The sequence below is a fragment of the Neolamprologus multifasciatus genome, chromosome 23, assembly GCF_963576455.1.
Source record: "Neolamprologus multifasciatus chromosome 23, fNeoMul1.2, whole genome shotgun sequence".
Lineage (NCBI taxonomy): Eukaryota > Metazoa > Chordata > Actinopteri > Cichliformes > Cichlidae > Neolamprologus > Neolamprologus multifasciatus.
The window spans coordinates 32,646,735-32,669,227 of record NC_140460.1 but is presented as its reverse complement, the minus strand read 5'-3'; the positions used below and the strand labels follow the sequence as shown (position 1 = coordinate 32,669,227).

Sequence of the window (22,493 nt, the reverse complement as noted above, 5' to 3'; positions counted from 1 at the left end):
GTTTATGTCAGAAAAACAGCTGACATAGCATTAACAAAATTTTGTTTCTAATTTGTTATCTCTGGCTCACAGTCTGTCAGACAAAGTGACCTGACCATCCTCCACATTTTTAGCACTGCCTTCTGCCTCCTGTTCTCTCTAGTTGAAGACACGGACATGAATGAAGTCATTTCCATTCAAAGTCAGAAACAATTATAAAATAAGCTTTAGTCTGCATTCAAATAGACTTCAGTTAGGGCTTTATATACAGCACTGTGTAAAAGTCTTGAGTCACCCCTCATTCCTTTCTATTGTACTTCCAAGGAGACGGACTTCCTTGTAATTTATTTTTAAAGTGGTCTTGAACAGTAGTTCTTCAGGGTTTCCGGACGCTTTTTCATTGGCTTCTTTTTCACTCATTTTCAGTCCTGTCGTTTGTACCTGGCGACTTTCAAATGTTTTTTTGTTTATTAAGCCACTTTCCTGACTACATATAACGGACAACTAAGCAAAGAAGCAGTTGTACGTGATATTTTCGGCACTTGCTAGCCAAACACAAAATTTGTTCCCTTTCTTTTTTTTTTTTTTTGCCTGTCCCATTTGGTTCTTTAGCCGTCAGAATTGTTGTCTGAAGACCAACAAGGATACCCAATGGATTTATTTTGCCAAATGGATCATCATGGTATTGCCGTATTGGTCCATTTGATCGACCTTTGTTTTTATTATTTATTTTATTTTATTTTCAGTTGTTACAGACGGGACAGACATGAGTGAGGGATAGGAAAGGAAGAAAGAAAGAGGAAGGAAAAGAAAAACAGAAGGGGAGAGGGACAGTGAGAAAGGGGGAAAAAAATATCTCTGGGATCACCTGTTGAGAGAAAAAGAATAGAAAACACGCAAAAAACAACAAAGCAACATACTAAACACAACACCATCGCATTAATCTAGCTAAGTGTAAACAGCAGTAAATACTAAATATTGAATGTTGTTGTGCAGCACGCAGGACAGACAGCGCACAATGTGCTTTGAAGTAGCAGCCAAGAAAGGTGTGATTTAAGTCTACGAACAGTGAACACCCGTGTGCACACCTGTGTGGATCGGTGCGCTTGTATTCAAATGGTTTCCCCATGTAATGGTCTGCTAGAGGATGTAGAGAGCCATAGCCCTGTCCCCCAGGGCATGAAGCAGGCATGGAGGAGATCCAGGCCCCAGACATCCAGAGGCCCCAGAGTGCGAGAGCCCAAGGAGGACCACCGGAGGGGCATCCGTGCCACCTTCATGGGAAGGGCTGAGGATCCCCAGACGAGGGGTCACCCAGTAGCCACCGGGCAGAAGCTAGAGGGGGCTGCACCGGCATGCTGCCGGCTCTGCCGGCAGCCAGCTGTGCCAGAGTGAACCGAGCCGCAGGCACAGAGGCCGGAGGCCCGAGGGCCCCCCGCGCCCCGGAAGAGGCCTGACCGAGCAACAGGCGCCAGGCCCCGCCAAGTAGCCACCAGGAGTGAGCTGGTACATACCTGAGCGCCCAGTCCTGGACACCAAGAACCACCAATGCACCGACCCCTGAGGGCATCAGTCACCGGCAGGGAGTGTGGTGAGGGGGGATAGGCCTCCACACTTTGGAGGGCCTGGGAGTTCCCAGAGAGGTGGAGTCTAAGACCCGACCTGACATATAGACACAAACAAACAGGCACACACAGACACAGACATGCATTCCCACCCTCATGCACACATATACAAACACTCAGCACTCACCCAACGTAGGGATAAACGTAAATGGACATGTACACACAATCACACTCCCCAAACATACTCTATACCCCGGGTCCAGGTACCCTCGCCCCCAGAGGGGGAAACGGCACCCAGTTCCCTTTCTTTTTAATCTGAAAAAAGTCCAAAGATAACTCAGTTTGACAGGCATAAAAAAGTACCCTCAAAGAAGTATTGACTAAAAACTTGCCATATCTCAGCATGGTGTTTTTGGATTTTGAGGATATTGGACAAATGGTGGACCTGACATAGGACACGAGAGATGCACTACTCACTGAAGTCTCAGAAGTAGTCTCAGCGGAAGGGTGGCTGTCAAGAATCCAATCTTAAGGGAGAGATTTAACTAAATATAAGAAAAATGACAAATGTTTGGTTCAGGTCATCATTAGTATGTATGAGTGTTCATGTAAGCAGTACAACAGTGAGTGCTGCAAAAACACAGTGGAGGCTCTGTCGTGGTTTGGGGCTGCGTTTCAGCCAATGATGTTCTTGGTAAAACTGATGGAATTATGATTGCAACAAAGGACCCAGCATACAATACCATCTGGAAAGTGCTTGATAATGATGTCATTTTTCAGCATGATAATGATGCAAATACATTGCCAGTGCAGTGAAAGCATAGCTGGATAGAAAAACACACAATGGAAGACTATGAGTCATGGACTGGCCTCCCCAGACCCCAACGTCAACACTGTTGAAGCAGTGTGTGATCATCATGATAGAGAACAGAACAAAAAGCAGAAACATCCAAAGAAAAGCTTTGAATGCCTTTCAGCTACTTAAAGAAATTCCAAGAAAGCTTGCCTATCTGAGTTTAGGCTGTGTTAGAATAAATAATAACAAATAGAATAAAGGTGGTCATACCAGACTTGTACAAACTATTTTTGCGTGTGTGGAGATTTGACCAGGTTGGACTAGATTAGAAATGAGAGGGACAGTTCATGTTGGGTGGTTAAAACAAAGTTAGGAAGGCAAGGCTGAGATGGCTTGGGCATGTGGGATAGTGAATACACTGAACAAAGGATGTTGAATATGGAGCTTCCAGGCAGGAGGGAAAGAGGAGGCTCTTGGTGGAGGTTCATGGATGTAGTAAAGGAGGAAGATGGAGGCCCTTACCTGCTGTGAGAGCAGCTGAAAGAAGAAGACTGTACTTCCGTGAGTTTGCACACATTTCAATAAACGACCCATGTCGTCTTTTCCAAGAAAAATACAAAGAAATGAGGTGTGACTCGAGATTCTTTTGCACACTACAGTATGAGGTAAAATAAATATTGCACAGCTCAGGTCCTCAAAGACATTCCAAGCAACACACTAGGACTGTTCAGCTTTTCACAGAAGCTGCTGGGGTTGCCCTGTCAAAGAATTTGAGGGAGAATGTTGTATCTCTGAGGAGCCACTACTCTGAGGCAAAAACCCAGCACAATTTCTCACCTAAGTGTTGGCAAATCACTCAGTGAAACGTGTCAGGTGAAAAGCCTCCACAAGAACAAGAGCAGCTACAAGTATGCACAAATGAAGGGGAATGTTCTAGAAACCAGAGAACAAGGCTGTTGCTGCAGGTTGTAAACTGTGATTGATGGAGTTACAGAGAGAGGGAGATTCTACCCCCGAAAGGACCTCTTGCTTTGATTCTGTCCTCTTTGGGAGATTGTAGGGGATGATCGGGTCATCGTGACCAGCGTGTCAGTGGGGTGAAGCTGTTTTCTTACAACAGGGTGCTGCACAAATTGAGCTTGCTGAAGCTAAAGAGTTCCCGTTTTCACTGTTGAGTCTTTGAGTGTTTTGTCCTATTTTTCAATTGGAATGGAGACACGAATAAAAGCACCTGTATTCACGGGGTGAAAGCTTTAGTGTAGCGTGAGCCATAAAAGGCGCCGTGGTAGATGTGTTTTCTGTGGAATTGGTAGATGCAGACTGCTGGGTGAAAGATTGATACAAACTGTAATATGTTGGTGTACTGCAACTCCTTCTTTCCTACTCGCAGACACACACATCATGATGCCTGTTACTATTATTATGCTGTCTATTACGTATTTCATTTGAGACAGCAATGACATGCATTTAATCTGTGGCTATAGGCTTCTTTTGAGGCAGACTGCTCATATCTCAGTTTAAGCTATAGAGTGAAATAGGACTATAATAACACGAGTGATAATAATTCACTTAATCTCTGAGTGGAATTCTCCTTTTTAAGCTGAGGCGAAATCAGGACCACGCTTCACTGTCACCTCAATGCATTCTGACAGTGAAGGATCATGGCTAAGGGCTTTAGTACACTGCACCCAACCCCATGTCAAAAAAATCTGACCCTTTTTTTTTGCATGTCTGTAAAACAAGTTCATATACTGCACTTCTACTGTATTTCTCTACAGCAGAGTCATTACAAGCGAGCATACTCACTGAAGGACAAATAAATGTGGAGACCCTTGTAACACTCATAGAGTTGGAGCTCCCTCTAGGGGTCGGAGAACACGTATGAACTGGACTCCAACCCAGTGAGTTCACAGCCAGTCAGCTGTTTTGGTAACTAATTACTGACCTAAGCATCTATTCTTTAAGAGCCACAAAAATATAAATGTTGAACTGATGTTCCTAATAAATACAGAAATAATATCTCTTCTTCAGGTAGCTACACATCAGACAAATAGCTGACTCTAATCAGTGCATGCTGAATCTAAATGTCATGTTACAGTAGGAACATGGAAAATACACAGAGTCAGAGTCAGTGGTCAAACATCAAGCATTATATGTTGCTGGATAACATAAGAAGATTTAATTGTAATAAACTTTTACGAAAGAATTAAAATATAAAATGCAGAACGATCATATTTCATTTAATGTAGGTAATGGTGTGTAAAATGCAGCCATGCTTATATATGAATCTGAGTAGGTGGAGGGATAACAAATTTTCAGGCTTTGTAAAAGCACAGTAGGGGAGCTCACTGGTAATTTTGAGTGGGTAGAAAGGAGGCTTATGAGTGGGTGGGAAAGTAACCAGGTTTTATTTCAAAGACATGTCAGGGCCAACAAAGGAGTGTGTTGTATGAGTGAGTAGGATGGGTATAATGCTTATCTGTAGTCTTGCAGTGGTGTTTACTCATGTGAGTGTATAGGATGTGTGTGCACTGGCTACGGCTTTTCACGGTCTTCTTCAGGTAAATGAGAAGTTCTGTCAGTGACTCCAAGTTGCTTCAGTCTAGTCATCACTCTTTTTCCCATCTGGTTAAACTCAGACCTGTAGGTCGCCTCAATGTGATGCTGCCTCTGGTGCCTGGGACAGAACAATTTAACTTTACAGATGGAAGAAGAGCAGCTGTAGTAGCGAGTACAACACGTATCGTTCCTAATTTCTCAACGACAATTTAGAAAAAACCTTCAAAATGATAAGAAATGATAAAAACTAAATTAAAGCTTAAAAAACAAAACCATATCAGCTTTTCAAATGTGAGTAGTTAGCAATTATATCACGTCCATTTTGCACTGAGTAAATCTGTAAAAAGATTTACAAAAGGAGAGATAGCACGAATAAATCCATTATAAGACTGAGGCAAATGGTACTGAGCAAATTGTTAAATTTCTTTTACAACTGGTGAAACCCAAAAAAGAAAACCCATACGGTTTCTAGCACACGCTAATAAGTTTCCAAAATAGGATTTTTTTAAAAGTCCATCTACAGGTGTTAAAATGTTTAATATTGTAATGTTTAAACAACTCAAGCATTACTATTCATTTTAATTGTATGATAAAAAAAAAAGCTGTTCACTAGTAGGTTGGCTTTTGTTTATATTTGCTATTTTCAGATCATCAAATATCAGTATCGCTACTGGGCTAATCCTATTCCTATATTAGTTGGGCCCTACTCAGTAGTATTAACAGTATCATTATTACCTCATTAATCATCACTATTTAAATATATACATATATATATATATATATATATATATATATATATATATATATATATATATATATATATATATATATATATATATATATATTTAATTTAATGTGTTTATGTTTTTCATAAAATCCTGAAAACCTAAACAAATATTTTTTGGCCTCTAAATTCAATTTTGAGAAATGGCGCTATCAGCATAGACCAGTGATGTAAGAACATATTTGCTACAATATATTACATCTAATGTGATTATAAGCTGAATAGATTAAAGATCAGTTTCATTGCTATGACAACACTTAAAAAAAACTCCCAGCTCCCAGGAAGCTTTTGCTGGAACAAACTTTAGGTACACGAACTGATTCAATCCATTGACTTAATGGTTGGTATATCCTGACAACTTCCCCTCTTCAAACTAAACATGTGTTTTGTCTTTTCCAAAATATCTATGTGTGTGCAAAGGAGCATTCATCCCTTTTATTGCTTGTGAAGGGCTTCCTTCATGTAAACATCCATTCATCATGCCATAAACTATCTCTTGAATCTCTTCCAGACTGTATGTATGAGTAATCTTTTAGCTTTGCTGCATGCTCACAATCCCTACACTTACACGGTTGTCTTTCCTGCGTCGAGGTTGCTAATGGAGACGAGAACTTCTCCACACAAGAATTCTGCTCTGATCATCTCGGGTGTCAGTTGGACTCCTGAGCCTTCACACCTGCATGAGGTTACACACAAACAGTGAAATAATCAAAGGAGCACTTTCCCATGAGACCCATAAAAAAAAGAAGCTCCCAGCACAAAGATCAATATAGTGCCTCATCTACTTACAGTGTGTCCATTAGCGGGGCCACATCATCATCAGGGAGGTTGGCGAGAGGAGAAGCTGCGGTGAGTGGAAGTATCTCTGTGTTGTAGTTGACAGGTCTATACAGGAAACACACACATACAGCGCTTTTTCCCCTGAAGAGCTGGACCACCGTGCATCAGATGAACTGAGATCATTTTCAGATAGCTCCTCAGTCTCACTGAGATGAAAGGAGTGCTTAAGGTGGTTTCATATCTCAGTTCAAACATGTTTGATAAAGGTGCTCCTTAGTGAAAGCTGAAACCACTTAGGGGCAAAAAAAAAAAAACACTGATAAGCCAAATGTCAGTGATACCACAGAATAACCAGGGATTCCTTAAAAATATTAAAGAGCAACTTTGTAATGATGGGGCAAAGGATGTACAAATAAAGACTCTGTGACCTGGCCTGGGTTGCATTTATGTTTTTGTGAAATACGATTTTGGTTAAAGATTAGCAAACCAAGGCTAGTTAGATAGCCTTTTTAGCTAGATGTAAAATGTGTTACATCTAGTACTAAATGCATATAAATATATGATTAGTACTACATATTTACACCCAGTAGTTGTGGACTGTATCTGCATTTTTTGTGTTACTATTACTGTTCATGTTACATATGTTAACATTAGCGAGCGTAGGATAATTAGCTAACTGTAATGTGTGTTAACCTGGCACTTACTCTGTGTAAATACTTAATACTACACTTTGTAAGAGGTAGTTACTCTCATGCATTATTGGTTTTGGTTCTTAAAAAGCTCTGTACCCACACCACTGTCCTTTTGATAATTTAAAATCATGTTACAACTCATGGCTCTGTCAACTTTGCTCTCACCAGTTATTGTGGCCACTCACAAGCTACCTGCAGACTCTGTGGCTGTAGCCAGTGATAGGAAAGACTGACAGGAATGCTGACATAAAGCTTTCTGTTACACGAATAAAGAATTATATATCTACACTTATCAGGTAGGTCAGTACTGATAAGTATGAAGCTAATATTTTCCCTTGGCTCTGATTGCGCAGCACAAGGCAGGTGAGGAAAAAAAGGAAAGCAGGCAGAAAGGTAAAAAGACAGAGTTGCAGCAGAGATTCAAACCCACACATTCCCAAATGCACCACATGAACTGTGGTTGCCCAGATTATGCAGGCATCTTGTCAAACAAAGACTTGAGATGACTTCGGATCACTTGAGGAGTGCTGCTTCATTAGCTTTCCAATGTTCACTTTGGTACTTAAATTGGTTTTAAACAAGAAACTCTATCATGCTAGACAAATTACAATGCACATGGCGGTATAGGCTTGAGAAAGGTCAGACACACAGAGTGTTTTGCACACCTGATTGGTATCAGTTATGACAGGGTGCAGACAGAAGCACACAGCCCACCACAAATAGAACAGGACAGCCCAATGCTGTGTTCACTAATACACTACATGAAAAATATCATCATTTATTCACTGCCCATTTAGACTGAGAATTGAATAAATCATTATTTTGCAGCGTGAGGGAAGCCTCCATACTGTATGACCTAGATTCCACGCGCACACAGATATACATAGCAAAGGAGAAAACATTTAGAATCAGAAGAAGCTTTCTATCTTTACAGATAGACACTCAGATTTTACCTCAAAATAAGTAAAAATAATGGATAATCGCAGCTGTAAAAACCCCTAAGTCTGGCTATTTACACTAGAGCTAAGTGAAAAAGAAGATTTGAGTGGGGCTTTTCTTCCCACCAGCGTTTAGAACCTCTGATTTGATCAAAACACTATTCTCAACTATCTGGTTAAATGGACAGTTTTAAAATAACAGCACTTTGTTTTACAAAGCTGGAAATGGTGCCCAGCATTTTAACTCCAAAATCAGAAGTGCTTCAAGTCCTACATACTGTACAACCATCTTCTCCAACTCTTTGCGTGTAAAAGGAACTCCGTTATCTTGATTACAAGTGGAGAGTTTGACATCCTGCATCCTGGCAGGAGCTGGAAGCTGTGTGGATGTGACATGACATATTTATTTTGGAAGATAGTGAGAAGTCGTGTTTCTGGAATACTGAGATGATAGAGTGAGTCCCAAACTGCAGAAAGAGGATAATATCCGAGAAGGTAACTATTAACTACCAATATGAGTCTGTGGCTTATGTAACTTGTCTTTTTTTATATATTGATGTAGTTTGTGAAAACGCTGTCTTTCAAGTGGTCTGGCAGCGAGAGGGTCAAAAGTTCAAATTCTTTCACATAGGAAATGGACAAGAGCCACTTTCTCTGTCTCTGTCCTCTGTAAACAAGTACCATAAACAAACTTATGAACCGACACTGTTCTAGTTGGACACTCTTATTGAGAACATGAGAACCTTCTCTTTAACTTTTGGGTATCTGCTCTTGGTATGAAGTCATTTTTTGCCGCCTAGTTTAGCAGATAAGAAGAAAATGTGACCCGACACATCTCATAAACAGTGATGTAGTGGAAAAGTTCAGCTGCAGGTTTTGATTCACTCGTGTCAGCGGCCAGATTGAACTCTTCTCAACACACAGCTCACGTTGGAAAGCAAAGAGGACAAAATATTTCTGACCAACCTGCGTGGAGCACAGTCACTGGTGAGAGCGGGCTGGTTTGAAAGACTTTTCAAGGTGATAGAATCCAAATTTTTCCACTTCATAACCCCAGGGATCACTTCCTGTTATAAATCATGAAAAAAAGAAACATTTCGGTCAGGACCACTATAGTCAGAAGATGATTGATTTTCCCATTTGCAGTAATTTATTTTTGGTGGCATGGCTCTGTGCTGGGACCTCTCCGCCCCCCAGTGTGCATATGTGTAAAGCCAGAGGTGGAGAGAGCAGGAGCCAGGCGCAGTACACAGCAGATCAGGCATCACTGACAGCAGATATGATATTGATTAGGTCAGATCCAGCGTGACAGTAGGAGCTGTGTTGTAGATGGGTTGCAAAGTGGCTTGCAGATTTACAGCAACTGTTGCTCATGGCTACAGCAGCTTAAACAGTGTTGCCTACGTAAAACCTCCACTTGGATGAGTAGAAGGATGGGTAAGAGCTGAGTCATCAGCTGATTTGGTGGGATCACACTGAGCTACACTGGACATGTCAATTTTCAGACAGAAAACGGGAGCTATTTTTGATAGATCAACTACAAGTGAAAAGCACTTTCTATGTTTTGTGGGATGCTATGGCTCAGTAGGGAAAGCAGTGCATCTACTAATTGGAAGGTTGGTGGTTTGATCCCTAGCTGCTCCATTCTGCATGCAAACATATCTTTGGGCAAGATACTTTTCTACTTAGACATAGAAAATAGTGGTTTGTGAATGAGACATGGTGTATAAAGCTCTATATGTAAGAACAAGTTTATTTAACATGCTTTACCAAAAATCTCCGAAGACATGTTCTATATGGGACACAAAAATTATCTGAAAGAAACTCATGAACTGCACAATGAGGGGGAAATTACCTTGCATTTGAGAAACTTCTTCTGAGTGTGTGGCGTTTGGGTCCTTATGCTACACAATGTGCTCTCAGGGACCGTATACCTGAAAGCAGAATGAGCTGTTTGACGTTTCATAGAAATAAATTGATCATAGAGGTGAGAATAACTTACCTGGGCAGAGGGCAGAGATGAAACTCCAAATCACTCTCCAAATATTTAGGGGGTGTTTTAAAGGTCTGAAGTCCCGGAGCTGGGTTCTGAAACATAATAATAATAACATTCATCGTAAATGGAAAAGCACCTCTATTTTGCACCTGATTAATACTGCCTTACAAAGATTCTCAGTGGGTTTGCTGGAAAAGGTCTGAGCAGATTTTCAGGGGCGCAGAAAGAGAGACTGGAATCATCCTTTGTTTCTGCATCTTTGTCTTGTTCATCATGCTGCTCTCCCGCTGTGGTGTCCTCTGTCATGGGAAAATGAGCTCTGTTGGGTACCAGCTTGTCCTAAAAAAAGGAGAAATTTTAAAGCAAATAAGTGGATAAATACATAGCTGATATATTATAAATAAACATGTGTGTGGTGCTTAGTTACCGGAGCTCCAGTACGCAGTGGCCTGGCCAAAGTCATGGGAATATAAGAGTTAAATGCTTCCCAAGCTGACACAGCCTGGTAGCCCATAAGCTTATAGTGCAGAGGGACCTGCATAATATCAACAGAAAGCATGGTTACAACATAACATCAACAAGGACGAGGAGTCCCTATGACCCCATTATTACCATCACAATCCATTTAGAGGACCTGTCTCTCTATAGCCATCTTAGTTAATGAAGCATTTTGTCAATGAACTCTAATCTCAGCGGTTATTAAGACAAAATAGATGTAAAATTTGCTCCAAAATATGGTTTCCGCTGGAAATCATATTTCTATCACTACCTTGGTCGATGCTTTTATTATTTTAATTTTATGACGCTACAGTGGTTGTTAATCCACTCTAGCTTCAAAAGTCAAACACTCAAAGGATGAGATTTTTTATAAGGTAAGCAGAATGTGACCCAGATAACATAAAATGTAGTTTTTTCCACTGTCACATTTTGTGTTAACAGTACTCGTCACCTGTGTCAGAGGAAGTGCATTATTTTGAAGCGTGGTACAAGCTACTCTAGGTGAGTACTTGTCTTTTATTAAGTGGTCTTAATCAACAGTTCTTTGGGCTTTTTGAAGATCTTTCTGAATTTTTCTTTGGAAACTGGCTGCTTTTTCACTTGTTTTCAGTACAATCCCTGTACCCGACCATTTTCAGAGCAATGTTTTTGGTTTGCTCGTTAACACTTGAAGAAATATTCTTAGAAAGCTCAGACTTTGCTGAAGACTACAGGTATTCATATTACATGTATTTACATTTTAATTTATGTTTGCGTGTTTCAATAAATTGTTGCACTTATTTCCCATTTTTCTAGCAAACAAATAAGACTTTTGCACTTTATGCACTTTACATGTCCACTTCACTATAAAATAGTACAACAACAATAAAAATAATTATAGGTCAAAATTTTACATTCATAATTCTAGGAGTATTCAGAAAAATATATCCCAGTTTGAAAAGTAAAGCACTGTTTTACAGGCAAATGCTCTCATACATGAAAGTATTAAGAGTAATTTGACACTTGGCACTTTGTACGTGGCATTTGGCATCGCTAACGGTGGTGAAGGTGAAAATTAGGTGTCTCAGCCCTCCACAGGGTCACCAAACACATTTGTTCAAAAGCTAGAAAGGTTAGAAAGAGCTCCAGTTTAATCTATATACACGGTCTATACTGGTTTATGGTTATATTACCACTTATCAACACCGCTGCTGGGTGAAATTTGTTGATCTGAAAGTGCTGTGTATGTAAATAACTACCTGTAGCTTGAATAAAGGAATGTGCGATGTCACAGTCACATCAAGAGTATCCACAGGTAGTTCAGGCAAATTAATGTTAGCCTAGAAATATGAAGGAGACAGAATGGCATTATTTGTTCCAGTGAACACAGAGGCTACCCCATCTCTCTCTCTCTCTCTCTCTGCGGGGCATGTAGGAAATGAAAGATTTAATCAAAGTACGGGAAAGTGAGCTTCCTCATTGATTTCCACGGTTTGATCAAGGACGTCTTTCACAGGAAATAATGGATGAAAATTGTTTCGAGTGCAGGACACTAGCTAGCACCCACTTGTCAGTGGTTTCTTGTCTTTTGGGTGTCATCTCCCAGTTAGGTTGAAAGGTAAACTGATTCAAAATAAATTACCACGCACTTTTTGGTAGTGATTACATTAATTTACACAACAATGGACAAGAACAGTTCAAAATCTGTGTTAAGTCTTTATTTTCCACTACCAGGTGTGCATGGTACTCACCAGGGGGTCATCTTCAGTAGAGAAAAAGGGGGATGAAGATGGAAAGACTTTGTCTGCAGACACTTTTAGGTCGCATGTCTTTTCTTTGTCAGCTAAAGCAAACGTGAGGAGGTGACATGTAAAAAAAGAATAAATAAAAGTTAATTTCTCCAGACTTGTTGCAATTTTCAGTGTTCACATTCAAAACTCTGTTCCAGACACTTGCATATGTGTTATGAGCCTCATAATCATTTCATTTTTTCCTCAAGGAATAAATTCAATAAAGCGTGCCTTACTGCCATCGGATAATGAGATTATTTCTGAATGAGGAGATCATAGGATAATGAAAACCTTTCTGTGCCAAGGGCAGGTTCTTCATACTGTCTGCCAGTTTCTTCAAAGAAGCCAGTCTCTGGTTCATGCGACGTCGAATCACAACCTGGAAGGGAGAGACGAGGGTGGTGCAGGGTGCTACTGCTTTGCTAAAGCTTCTCACTCACACTTGTGATTTCAGGAGACATGTCAGACAGAGATTTCAGGTTCACTCCAATTCTAATTATTTTTTGACATTTAAGTCCTTTGGTTTTTCTCTTATTTAATAATGAGCCCTGGAGGGGGAGCATTGGGAAGAGGACAAAGAAGGAGCAGTGGGTACATTGGAGGAGATAATTATTTGACTCCCTGCTGAATTTGTAAGTATCAACAGTTCCAACAAATGAACCTGATTTTGGTAGTTTCATTTTAATGGGGAGTGACAGAATACCAACAAAAGTCCAGAAAAAACACATTAAAAGTCAGAAATTGAATTAACTGTCAATATAGTCGTGGCCAAAGGTTTTCAGAATGACACAAATATTGGTTTTGAGAAAGTTTCCTGCTTCAGTTTTTATGATGGCAATTTTCATATACTCCAGAATGTTATGAAGAGTGATCAGATGAATTGCAAAGTCCTTCCCTGCCATGAAAAGGAACTTAATCCCAAAAAACCCATTTCCACTGCATTTCATCGCTGCCATAAAAGGACCTGCTGAGATCATTTCAATAATCTTCTCGTTAACACAGGTGAAAATGTTGACGAGCACAAGGCTGGAGATTATTATGTCGTGGTGACTGAGTTAGAATAGCAGACTGGAATCGTTAAAATGAGGGTGATGCTTGAAATCATTGTTCTTCCTGTTAACCATGGTTACCTGCAAGAAAACACGTGCAGCCATCATTGCGCTGCATAAAAAGGGCTTCACAGGCAAGGATGTTGTTGCTACTAAGATTTCAGCTACATCAACCATTTATCGGATCATCAAGATAGAGGTTCAATTGCTGTGAAGAAGGCATCAGGGTGCTCAAGAGAGTCCAGAAAGGGCCAGAACGGTCTCCTAAAGATGATTCAGTTGTGGGATCGAAGCTTGCTCAGGAATGGCAGCAGGCAGGTTTGAGTGCATCTGCAAACACAGTGAGGTGAAGACTTTTGGAAGATGACCAGGGTTCAAGAAGGGCAGCAAAGAAGCCACTTCTTTCCCAAAAAAATATTAGGGACAGACTGATATTCTGCAAAAGGTACAGTGAGTGGACTGCTGAGGACCAGGGTAAAGTCATTTTCTCTGATGAAGCCCCTTTTCGATTGTTTGGAAAAGGATTGTCCAGAGAAGAAAAGGTGAGCGCTACCATCAGTCCTGTCTCATGCCAACAGTAAAGCATCCTGAGACCATTCATGTGGGGTGCTGCTGCTAATCCAAAAGAGTGGACTCAATCACAATTTTGCCAAAGAACACAGCCATGAATAAAGAATGGCACCAAAATATCCTCCAACAGCAGCTTCTTTCAACCATCCAAGAACATTTTGTTGAAGAACAGCATGACGGAGCACCATGCCATAAGGTCAAAGTGATGACTTGGGGAACAAAACATTGAAATCTTGGGTCCAGGGCCAGGAAACTCCCCAGGCCTTAATCAGATTGAGAACTTGTGGTCAATCCTCAAGAGGCAGGTGGACAAACAAAAACCCTCTAATTGTGACAAACTCCAAGCACTGATTATGAAAGAATGGGTTGCCATCAGTCAGGATTTGGCCCAGAAACTGAACGATGGCCCTTGGATTGTTCTTCCAGCATGACGACCCAAAACATACCACCAAGTCAGCATAGCAGTAGCTAAAGAAGAACATCAGGGTCATAGTGTGGACAAGCCAGTCTCACACTAACCTTCCAAAATTCATAAATTATACAAGAACATATAGTACACAGAGTAGTACAGCGTATCAAATGTATGTATCCCCATAGAGACACACTTTGTGTCTTTTGTTATTGTTTTGATTGAGAGTTCTCTAGGCCAGAATTCAATACTACATTTCTTTACTTTTACTGTAACGCACCTCACACAGGAAAACTGACTATACTGTAAAGAAGATACATTTGAGCTACACATAGCTAAACAAAAGGGACAGGCGCTGGTGTAACAGCCCTCCCCTGAGGGATGTGTATGTGAACGATGCATTGAGCAAATGCTCATGGATGTGTGTACTTGCTCATGTACCTCAGAGACTTTGCAGTATATGGATGACTGTACCTTGCAAGCTGCCTGCTGGAACAGTCTGAGGACTCTTCGTCTCAGCTCCCACTGAAAAGTGGTGTAAAACTGGAAAGCCGGGGCTCCCTCAGGGGCCTGGAACAGGTTAGAAACACATTCATTGTTAAATCTCACTTGCTCGTGTTCGACAGTTAACTGCACATTTAGTGTACATAAAAAAAAGCATAAAGTTAAATTTTATTAGGCCTCTGCTAGGAGTATTTAAATGACAAAAAAAAGTGGAATACTAATAAGTCAATATTAGATTGGATTAAACTGGAAATGAGCTATGAGCAACTGATTTTTTTTCTTTTGTTCGTGAAACTGCTCTTGTACAAAGAATAAAAGATCTTCTTGTACTTGGTAGAAGCATATCCACACATTCACCAAGACAGAATATACTTAGTATTAATTAAAGATCATCATGCAGCAGTCTTTCAATTCAGCGACTTAAACTTCAGATTTTGCTGTGGAGGCACATTGTGCTGCCTGAGACTTTACTGAGTCGTGTTGAAAAAGTTCCAGAAGTTCACCCACATATGGTAGAGCAGGTCAGCTACTAACCGGAAGGTTGTTGGTTCGATCCCAGGCTTCACCAGTCTGCATGCCAAATATCCTTGGGCAAGATACTAACCCCATGTTGCTCTACGATATGTTCATCGGAGTGTGAATGTGTATGAATGTTAGACAATAAGCACTAAACAGTTTAGAAAAAGTGCTTGTGTGAATGGGTGTGATTGGGTGAATGAATTAGTTGTGTAAAGCGCTTTGAGTGCTCAGAGTAGAAAAGCGCTATAAAAGAACCAGTCCATTTACCATTTAGCATAAGGAAAAACCATGCCGGCGCCTATTCCCATCAAGGTCAGCTCCTTGTGGGGATCTTAGCATAAAAACAAAGTTAAGGACATACCTGTCCTACTTCACAAAGCACTCGTCTTGAAAACATTTTAGGTGGTCCAGCAGCAAAGGTTTCTTCTTGCTCTACAGCTCCCCTTTTCACCTATAAAACAGTCAATTAGTGTACAGTAAAAGATCGTATGAATCCACCCCCCTCCCCAAAAAATTTGATGCCATTTCAAATATAAATAAAATACATAATGCAATCATTTGCAAATCATTCACAAATTCTTTTGTTTTCTTTTGTGTTCACAGCAACACTTTAAGTGGTTCGGAAAATAAAAGAAAAACTGGTCCAGTTTTGGAAACTTCTTTTGTGCTCTTTGGAGTATTTCATAAAACTCCAAATGTTTAGTGGAAGCTCTGGACAGCAATCGGGCCAATTTTGAACTCGGACGTGGAAAATTTGGCTTGGTTTTTCTGAAACAAGCAGGGCTTAATTCACTATGACACGACGTGGATGGCAGCATAGGTTAATGCTGCATGGTCCTCTTAAGCCAGCTAACTTGGCGCATGTGAAAAACTAATTTCAAAAGAACTGCAATTTGACTGTGTCCATCCTAAACGAGGTGGGAAGTCCAGTGAAGTTGGCAGAGTTTGAGTTTGTATTTGTGAACTGTGTTCACTGTCAGTGAAGGTGCTCCTCTTCATAATCATGTCTATTTATAATGCTGTCTCAAGGCATGTAGATTAAAGCCATTTAATATTGGTTAATGATATTATGTAGCGTAGATGACAAAATTAAAAAAAAAAAAATCTATGCAATCTCAGTACAACTTTGCAATGAGACATTATTCCTAATTGTTGCACTATTTGATCACACCCACTCTCTGTTACAGTGGTGAAAAATCCAGCCTCTCTGAGATGCTCAGTGAACAGCTGTGAATACTTTCTGTGAATAAGGCTTTAAATGATTTGCAATTTGACTGGAATAAAAAGGAATAAAAATATATTTTATCTATTTTTGGAAAAACCCTTTAGAGCTGTGGCAGTGATAGCTGTTGCAGGGCCACTGGAAAACAAACATTCCAACATCTATATCCTCTGTAAGGAAAACTTGGAACCTCTTTGGCTAAAGAGGAAAAAAAGGTTGATGGCTTAATTCTCAGAATCGTAAACTTAACCATCACAGCCTGGCTGAGGAAAAAATAACGTTGCAAAAATTAATGTTGCAAAGCTATAAAACTACATAACTCTGAAGCAAATAGACAAACAGATTTCTTTGGCCTCCAGTCAAGACTCAACAGAGGGCCCACATTAGATGATGACAGGTGACAGTATAATAAAAACAACAGAGTTCCCATAAAATCACAAAGTGTGGTGATACAAGGCTGTAAAACAGAATGAGTATGGCAGAGGACACTTTGTGTGTTTGTGTGCGTGTGTGTATTTGCATTATAAAGTGTGCAGGTGGAAAGGAGATGGGGGAGGAAGTGCTGTTAAGTGTCTGTGAGAGATCTGATAACTATTCAAACAACCTTTCTGAGGACATAGAGAGACTCATATTTCAAAACTGACATTAGTTTGGCTGACTCTGCACTATTTCCATGGCGACTTAATAAAAATCAATCATACAGCCAAGAGGGTTTTTGTAAAGGGTCAAAAACCCACTGTGGATCCAATAATTCTACATCTGAATAAGGTAACGTTAACGGTATGACTATGGAACGCATTGATGAGCTATCAGCACATTTGAGTATGTCACCAAGGTCTTACATGAAAACAGAAAAAATGTGTTCTACTAAAACCAATACCTTGACCAAGAAGAGAGAACTTGGTGAATCAAAATTACCCTGCAAGATAGTACTGTCCCACTAGGACTCATTTCCATCCTCCCAAGGTCTGTGTCCTCCTGTGTCCTGCATATTTTTTTTCTTTCAATATGTTATTATATTCACTATGTATGGTAGGAATTACATGTACATGCTGGTGTGTTGGTGTGATGGAAAGAACTTGGCTTTATTATGGGGATATCTGAAAATCTATACCCAGCACTATGTAGTTCACCGCTTACAGCCTCCCATGAATTATGTACCGCCATCATCAAGCCCATGGGGCAAAGACTCGGTAGCTTCTATGATCCTGTGAGTTGGGCTCCCATCAGTTATTTCAGCAAGAAATATTTTTCATGCATTAAAACTCCATTTAATGGAAGGTCAAACGTTTATCAGTAAGGGCTGTAGATATAAAGAACCTTCCAGTTTACACAGTGTATATAAAGTTAAGAAATCAAAGATGGTCAGATAAGGAATGATTAAATACACTTTCTGAATTCTTTATAAAGTTTTTTTTTAATCTTCCCTCTACAATGCAGACACAGCAAACTGTCACCATCTCCAAAACCTCTCAGAAAACACAGGAAGAGAACTCAAACAACTCTGATTCTCTCAGGGATTCTCTGTGTATTAGCCAAGCCCTCTGGTTTCAATGAGTATCAATGAGCACAGTGTTTCTTTACATCCACACGAGCTGAAATAACTTACCATATATTCATGCAGAGCAATTTCTCTCTCCTCCAGTATCTGTCTTGTTGCATGCTCTGACATGGGGTCCATACCCAGATGGACTTGCCTGAGTCAAAGGGGGTGCATAAAGTAAACACATCTATTAAACATTCAGTAACTTTGGTTGAGTTTTATATTTAATCAAACCTACCATTTGAGGTGATTTGTTTGCTCCTCCTTCGTGTCTTGTTGAACCTTTTTCATGAACAGGGCTTCTTTTATCTGCTTATTTTGCTGTGCTATCATGCTGCCAGAGGACATGGCTGAAGTGAAGGTTGCACCAACAGAAAAGAGACATGCATGCATGTAATTCAACAAAAACTGAACAGAGGTGATTGATTTGATAAGGCAATAATGTTGACACGCATATCAGCGTCAAGAGTAGAAACACTTGGTTGCATCTACCTTGCTTCAAGTCTTTAGAGCTGAGTTTATTAGAGTCTTTGATCAGCATCTTTGCCACCCCTGCAGGAGTACAGACATCTACTGGCAATTTAAACTTCACATTAGTTGGATCCCTGATTGCCTATAGGACAGGAAAAAGAGTAGCATTAGTTAAGAAAAATCATAAAGTCAAGATGCCATCCCAGAAAATCAGCTAATCTTAATCCCATCTGATGCCCTTCTAAACATCCTAACTCTGCAAACCACTTTGCAACCCACCTCCAACCCATGTGTTTCCTATTCAAGCTCTGTCTGTCTTATCATATTTGCTCTTATTGATGCCTGGTGTGTCTATGCTAGGGTCTTGCTACTACTTGCTACTGAGTTCCCAAAACAGAGGTACTGCAGATACAGTTTTACAGAAAAGATCATTTTTATGTAAAAAAAACAAAAACAAAAAACTATTAAAATATTTCATTGCTTTTGAGTCAGGGAAATTAACCTGTCGAAATATAACTAAACGGGATTATGAAAGTTTAGTGAGTTAATCAGTCAGACCATCGGTTGACCATACCTTTGACTTGTCAGCCTCCTTATTTGCCCTGTATTTGGATTTACTTCGATGAAGCACTAGGGTAGAAGGTGAGGCTCCTTTATGTTTCACAGTCACTGCATTTTCATAACTGAACTTTTTTTCCAGTTCACTAACAGAAAGATGGAAGGGGAAAAAAGTGAAAAAAATTATATATATTAGTATACCAAAACTGATTCAATACTTGCTAATTAGCTCACTGCTAAAGTAAGCACAACTTACATTTTTGTAATAATCTCACACTAAAAGGTCACCCCTAGTAAAAGAGAACGATTTCAAATTAAGCAGAAAATGAGCTGTGTTTAACACAGTAATGGTGTTATTGTTGAAATAATTAGCTGAAATAGTGAAAAAATTTCAGATCATTTTTTGAAATAATTAACAAAACAAAAAACATGGAAAAGTGTTGAAATAGTAACGAATTGGCTAAAACTGAAACTGTTTAAAACAGTGGATAAATGGTTAGCTAAAGGCAATCTATAAACTGCTAAAATGGCTAATTAGTAGATAGAAAAGCAAACTTTGCAAACCTAGCTCAAAGTAGTGGATGAAACATTGAAGTTGTTGTTTGGATCATTTCTAAACAGATGGGTTTCAATCAGAAGAAGCTAGCTGTCAAGATATCCCTTTACAAATGTTCCAGAAGAACAGAAGTTATTTCAGCAGAGTAGGAATGGCTCTAAACTCTGAGTATTTATAAAATGATATATGAGCAGAGAGAGAATACACGGTGTCAGGGTGGCTGGGAGTCGGGGCCTAATAATTATAATTAAAAACAGTTAATTCAAAATGGCTATTAAATTAGCAATCAGTCCAAGACAGAGAACTAGCCAACTACAGCTTTAAATCACAGTTGAGTTGACTCTGCAACCTTTGGCTAAAAAGGAGTTAACAAGAGTTGAACATTCGGTCACAAAGAAGCACTAGATTTATTACCAAGCATCATATCAGACTGCATTAGACTGATGACGTTCTACAACACAGAAGCAAAATCACTCAAGTCACTGTTTGTATTATGAGGAGCCTCTATGTCAGAGAAGTCAGGCAGAGGACACAGTAACAAGCACATGTCAGACATTGGTTCGAGCTTGATAAACATTGGCTCTAGCATATATTCCTTAATCTTTCCATTGTATATCTATCATCTTTTATTTGGTTCCACCGTGAGGAACAACAAACAGAGGGAGAGTGTTTTATATGCTAAACATCCATTGGGAGCTGTATCCATCCTTATATCACTGCAGCAGCTACCAAGCTATTTTCATGAATTATTAACTTTTGGCCAAGATAACACCAGACAGCACAGGGGATGGAGTCAGGAGCTACTGCTGTGTGATGGATAGCACCCTCTTTCTCATGGGAACCAAATTAATATCAGCTGAAAAACCTCTGATCTGCACATGTGCCCATTTTCTCTGAACCCAGTTAGTAATTGTCCCCAGATATTTTGGGGGATGTTTTCACTCCCATGTGATTCAGCGGTAAACTTACTCCCACAAGCTGAGAACTGTTTTTTTTACCATAAAACAGCAAACTTCACCAAGCTATCATTCAGGATGCCGGATGCTCGTGAAAACAATAAAGCACTGGTGGAAAGACTGAAATTTGTTACGTAGTGTACATTGATAGCATGAATGAGATCCCAGTGTTTTTGAATTTGAGGTTGTACTTAGGCTGAGGATTTCACAGCTGTTATGAGCAAAAGCACATGATAGGACAGTACGACAGCAACTGAGAGTAATAGAGTAAAACATGACTGTGAAAGGAACAAAACACCAACAGCTAAGTAAAACTGACATTTTGATTAGTAAATTGCTCATCTGTAAAAACATTCTAACACAACACTGTATTTCTAGTCAGTTGTGAAATTTTACCTGAGAGCTATGTGCGGTGCACTGCTCCCAGTGATGGTACACAGGTAAGGCTTGGTGTTGAACTGTGAAATGACCAGCTGAAAGGTGATTTGAGAAGTCTCAAACTGGAGTGGACAAAAGGTCACAGTTATCTTTGCCTCACCTTTGGCTGGTATCACACCTGGAAGAGGGAGAAAACAAATATTAATAATGGAGCTATGTGTTTGGCTAACCTAGGTCAGTGATTTGCAACCACAGGTGACTGCATTAAGGCTTTCTACTGCAGAAAGCCAGCTACATAACATTAGACAGGTCTTACAAACAAAATAAGTGAACTTAACACTTGCACTTGTTGATTTTTTAGCTAAGAGCACTGGACAGTTAAATTATTTTTTTAAAGTGTTTCCATAACTTTCTGAATAAATAGTTAAAATTTGAATCTTCTTCTTTCAGCTGCTTCTCTCGGGGCTCGCCATAGCAGATCATCTGCCTCCATCTCACCCTGTCCTCGCGTTCTTCTTCACTACGTCCACAATCTTCGCTGTGGTCTTCCTCTTTTCCTCCTGCTTTGTTGTTCCATGTTCAGTATCTTTTGTCCACTATCCGCACATGTCCAAACCATCTGAGTCTGAGTCAACTGTGTCTCCAAAATACGCTCAACCTTAGCTGTCCCTCTCGTGCTCTCGTTTCTTTTCCTGTCCAGTCTGGTCACTCCCAGTGAAAATCTTTCATGAAACATCTTTAACTCTGCCACCTCCAGTTCACCCTCTTGCCTCAGTGCTACCTTCTCTAAATCACACATCACAGCAGGTCTCACAACCAACTTGTAAATCTCTCCTTTTACTCTTGCTGTTAATAACCCCCAATATGTGTCTCCACCCACTCCACCAAGCCTGCACTCTCTTCTTTATCTCTCTTGTGCGCTTGCTTGGATGACTGACCCCAGATATTTAAACTACATTCACGATACCTCTGATCTCTGCAGGTTCACTGTTACACCTGTCTCCATCTTATTCCCACACATCTAGACTGTCTTGCTTCTAATGACTTTCATTCCTCTTCTCTCCAGAGCATACCTCGATCTCTCCAGGTTCTCTTCCACCTGCTCCCTTCTCTCACTAAAGATCAGAATGTTGTATACAAACATCTTAGTTCACGAAGACTCCTGCCTGACCTCATCTGTCAATCTGTCCATCACTACTGCAAACAAGAAGGAGCTCAGAGCTGATCCCTGATGAAATCCCACCTTGAGCCCAAATAGGGTGTAATGTGTTACAAAGGTTCTTCAGTTATCTGCCCACCGGATGGATAGAAAGAAAAAAAAAACAATCAAACAAACATGCATTTTCTCTTCCTACGCACTTGCACTACAATCAGCTGATTTCAGTTCGTGTGCCGGAGGAGG

The 22,493-nt window shown here is 40.1% G+C and overlaps 1 protein-coding gene across 4 annotated transcripts in view; it reads right to left on the bottom strand.

Moving 5' to 3' along the window:
- Positions 1-704: 704 nt before the first annotated feature.
- Positions 705-22,493, bottom strand: part of cfap221 (cilia and flagella associated protein 221) — a 29,687-nt gene continuing 7,898 nt past the window's right edge. The window contains exons 8-25 of one of the 4 annotated variants that reach the window (XM_085150850.1): positions 21,110-21,269; positions 19,218-19,347; positions 18,665-18,785; positions 18,411-18,522; positions 18,239-18,326; positions 15,769-15,858; positions 14,859-14,954; positions 12,648-12,735; positions 12,318-12,409; positions 11,826-11,906; positions 10,517-10,624; positions 10,258-10,428; positions 10,096-10,181; positions 9,949-10,027; positions 9,060-9,160; positions 6,473-6,568; positions 6,252-6,359; positions 705-5,017 (exon numbers count right to left, since the gene is read on the bottom strand). In XM_085150850.1, coding sequence (XP_085006976.1) covers positions 4,876-5,017; positions 6,252-6,359; positions 6,473-6,568; positions 9,060-9,160; positions 9,949-10,027; positions 10,096-10,181; positions 10,258-10,428; positions 10,517-10,624; positions 11,826-11,906; positions 12,318-12,409; positions 12,648-12,735; positions 14,859-14,954; positions 15,769-15,858; positions 18,239-18,326; positions 18,411-18,522; positions 18,665-18,785; positions 19,218-19,347; positions 21,110-21,269 — 1,949 coding nt within the window. In that variant the 3' untranslated portion in view covers positions 705-4,875. Of the gene's footprint in view, positions 5,018-6,247; positions 6,360-6,472; positions 6,569-6,600; positions 6,756-9,059; positions 9,161-9,948; positions 10,028-10,095; positions 10,182-10,257; positions 10,429-10,516; positions 10,625-11,825; positions 11,907-12,317; positions 12,410-12,647; positions 12,736-14,858; positions 14,955-15,768; positions 15,859-18,238; positions 18,327-18,410; positions 18,523-18,664; positions 18,786-19,217; positions 19,348-21,109; positions 21,270-22,493 lie in introns of those variants that run through there. The other 3 variants (XM_085150851.1, XM_085150852.1, XM_085150853.1) reach the window with 3 other exon arrangements.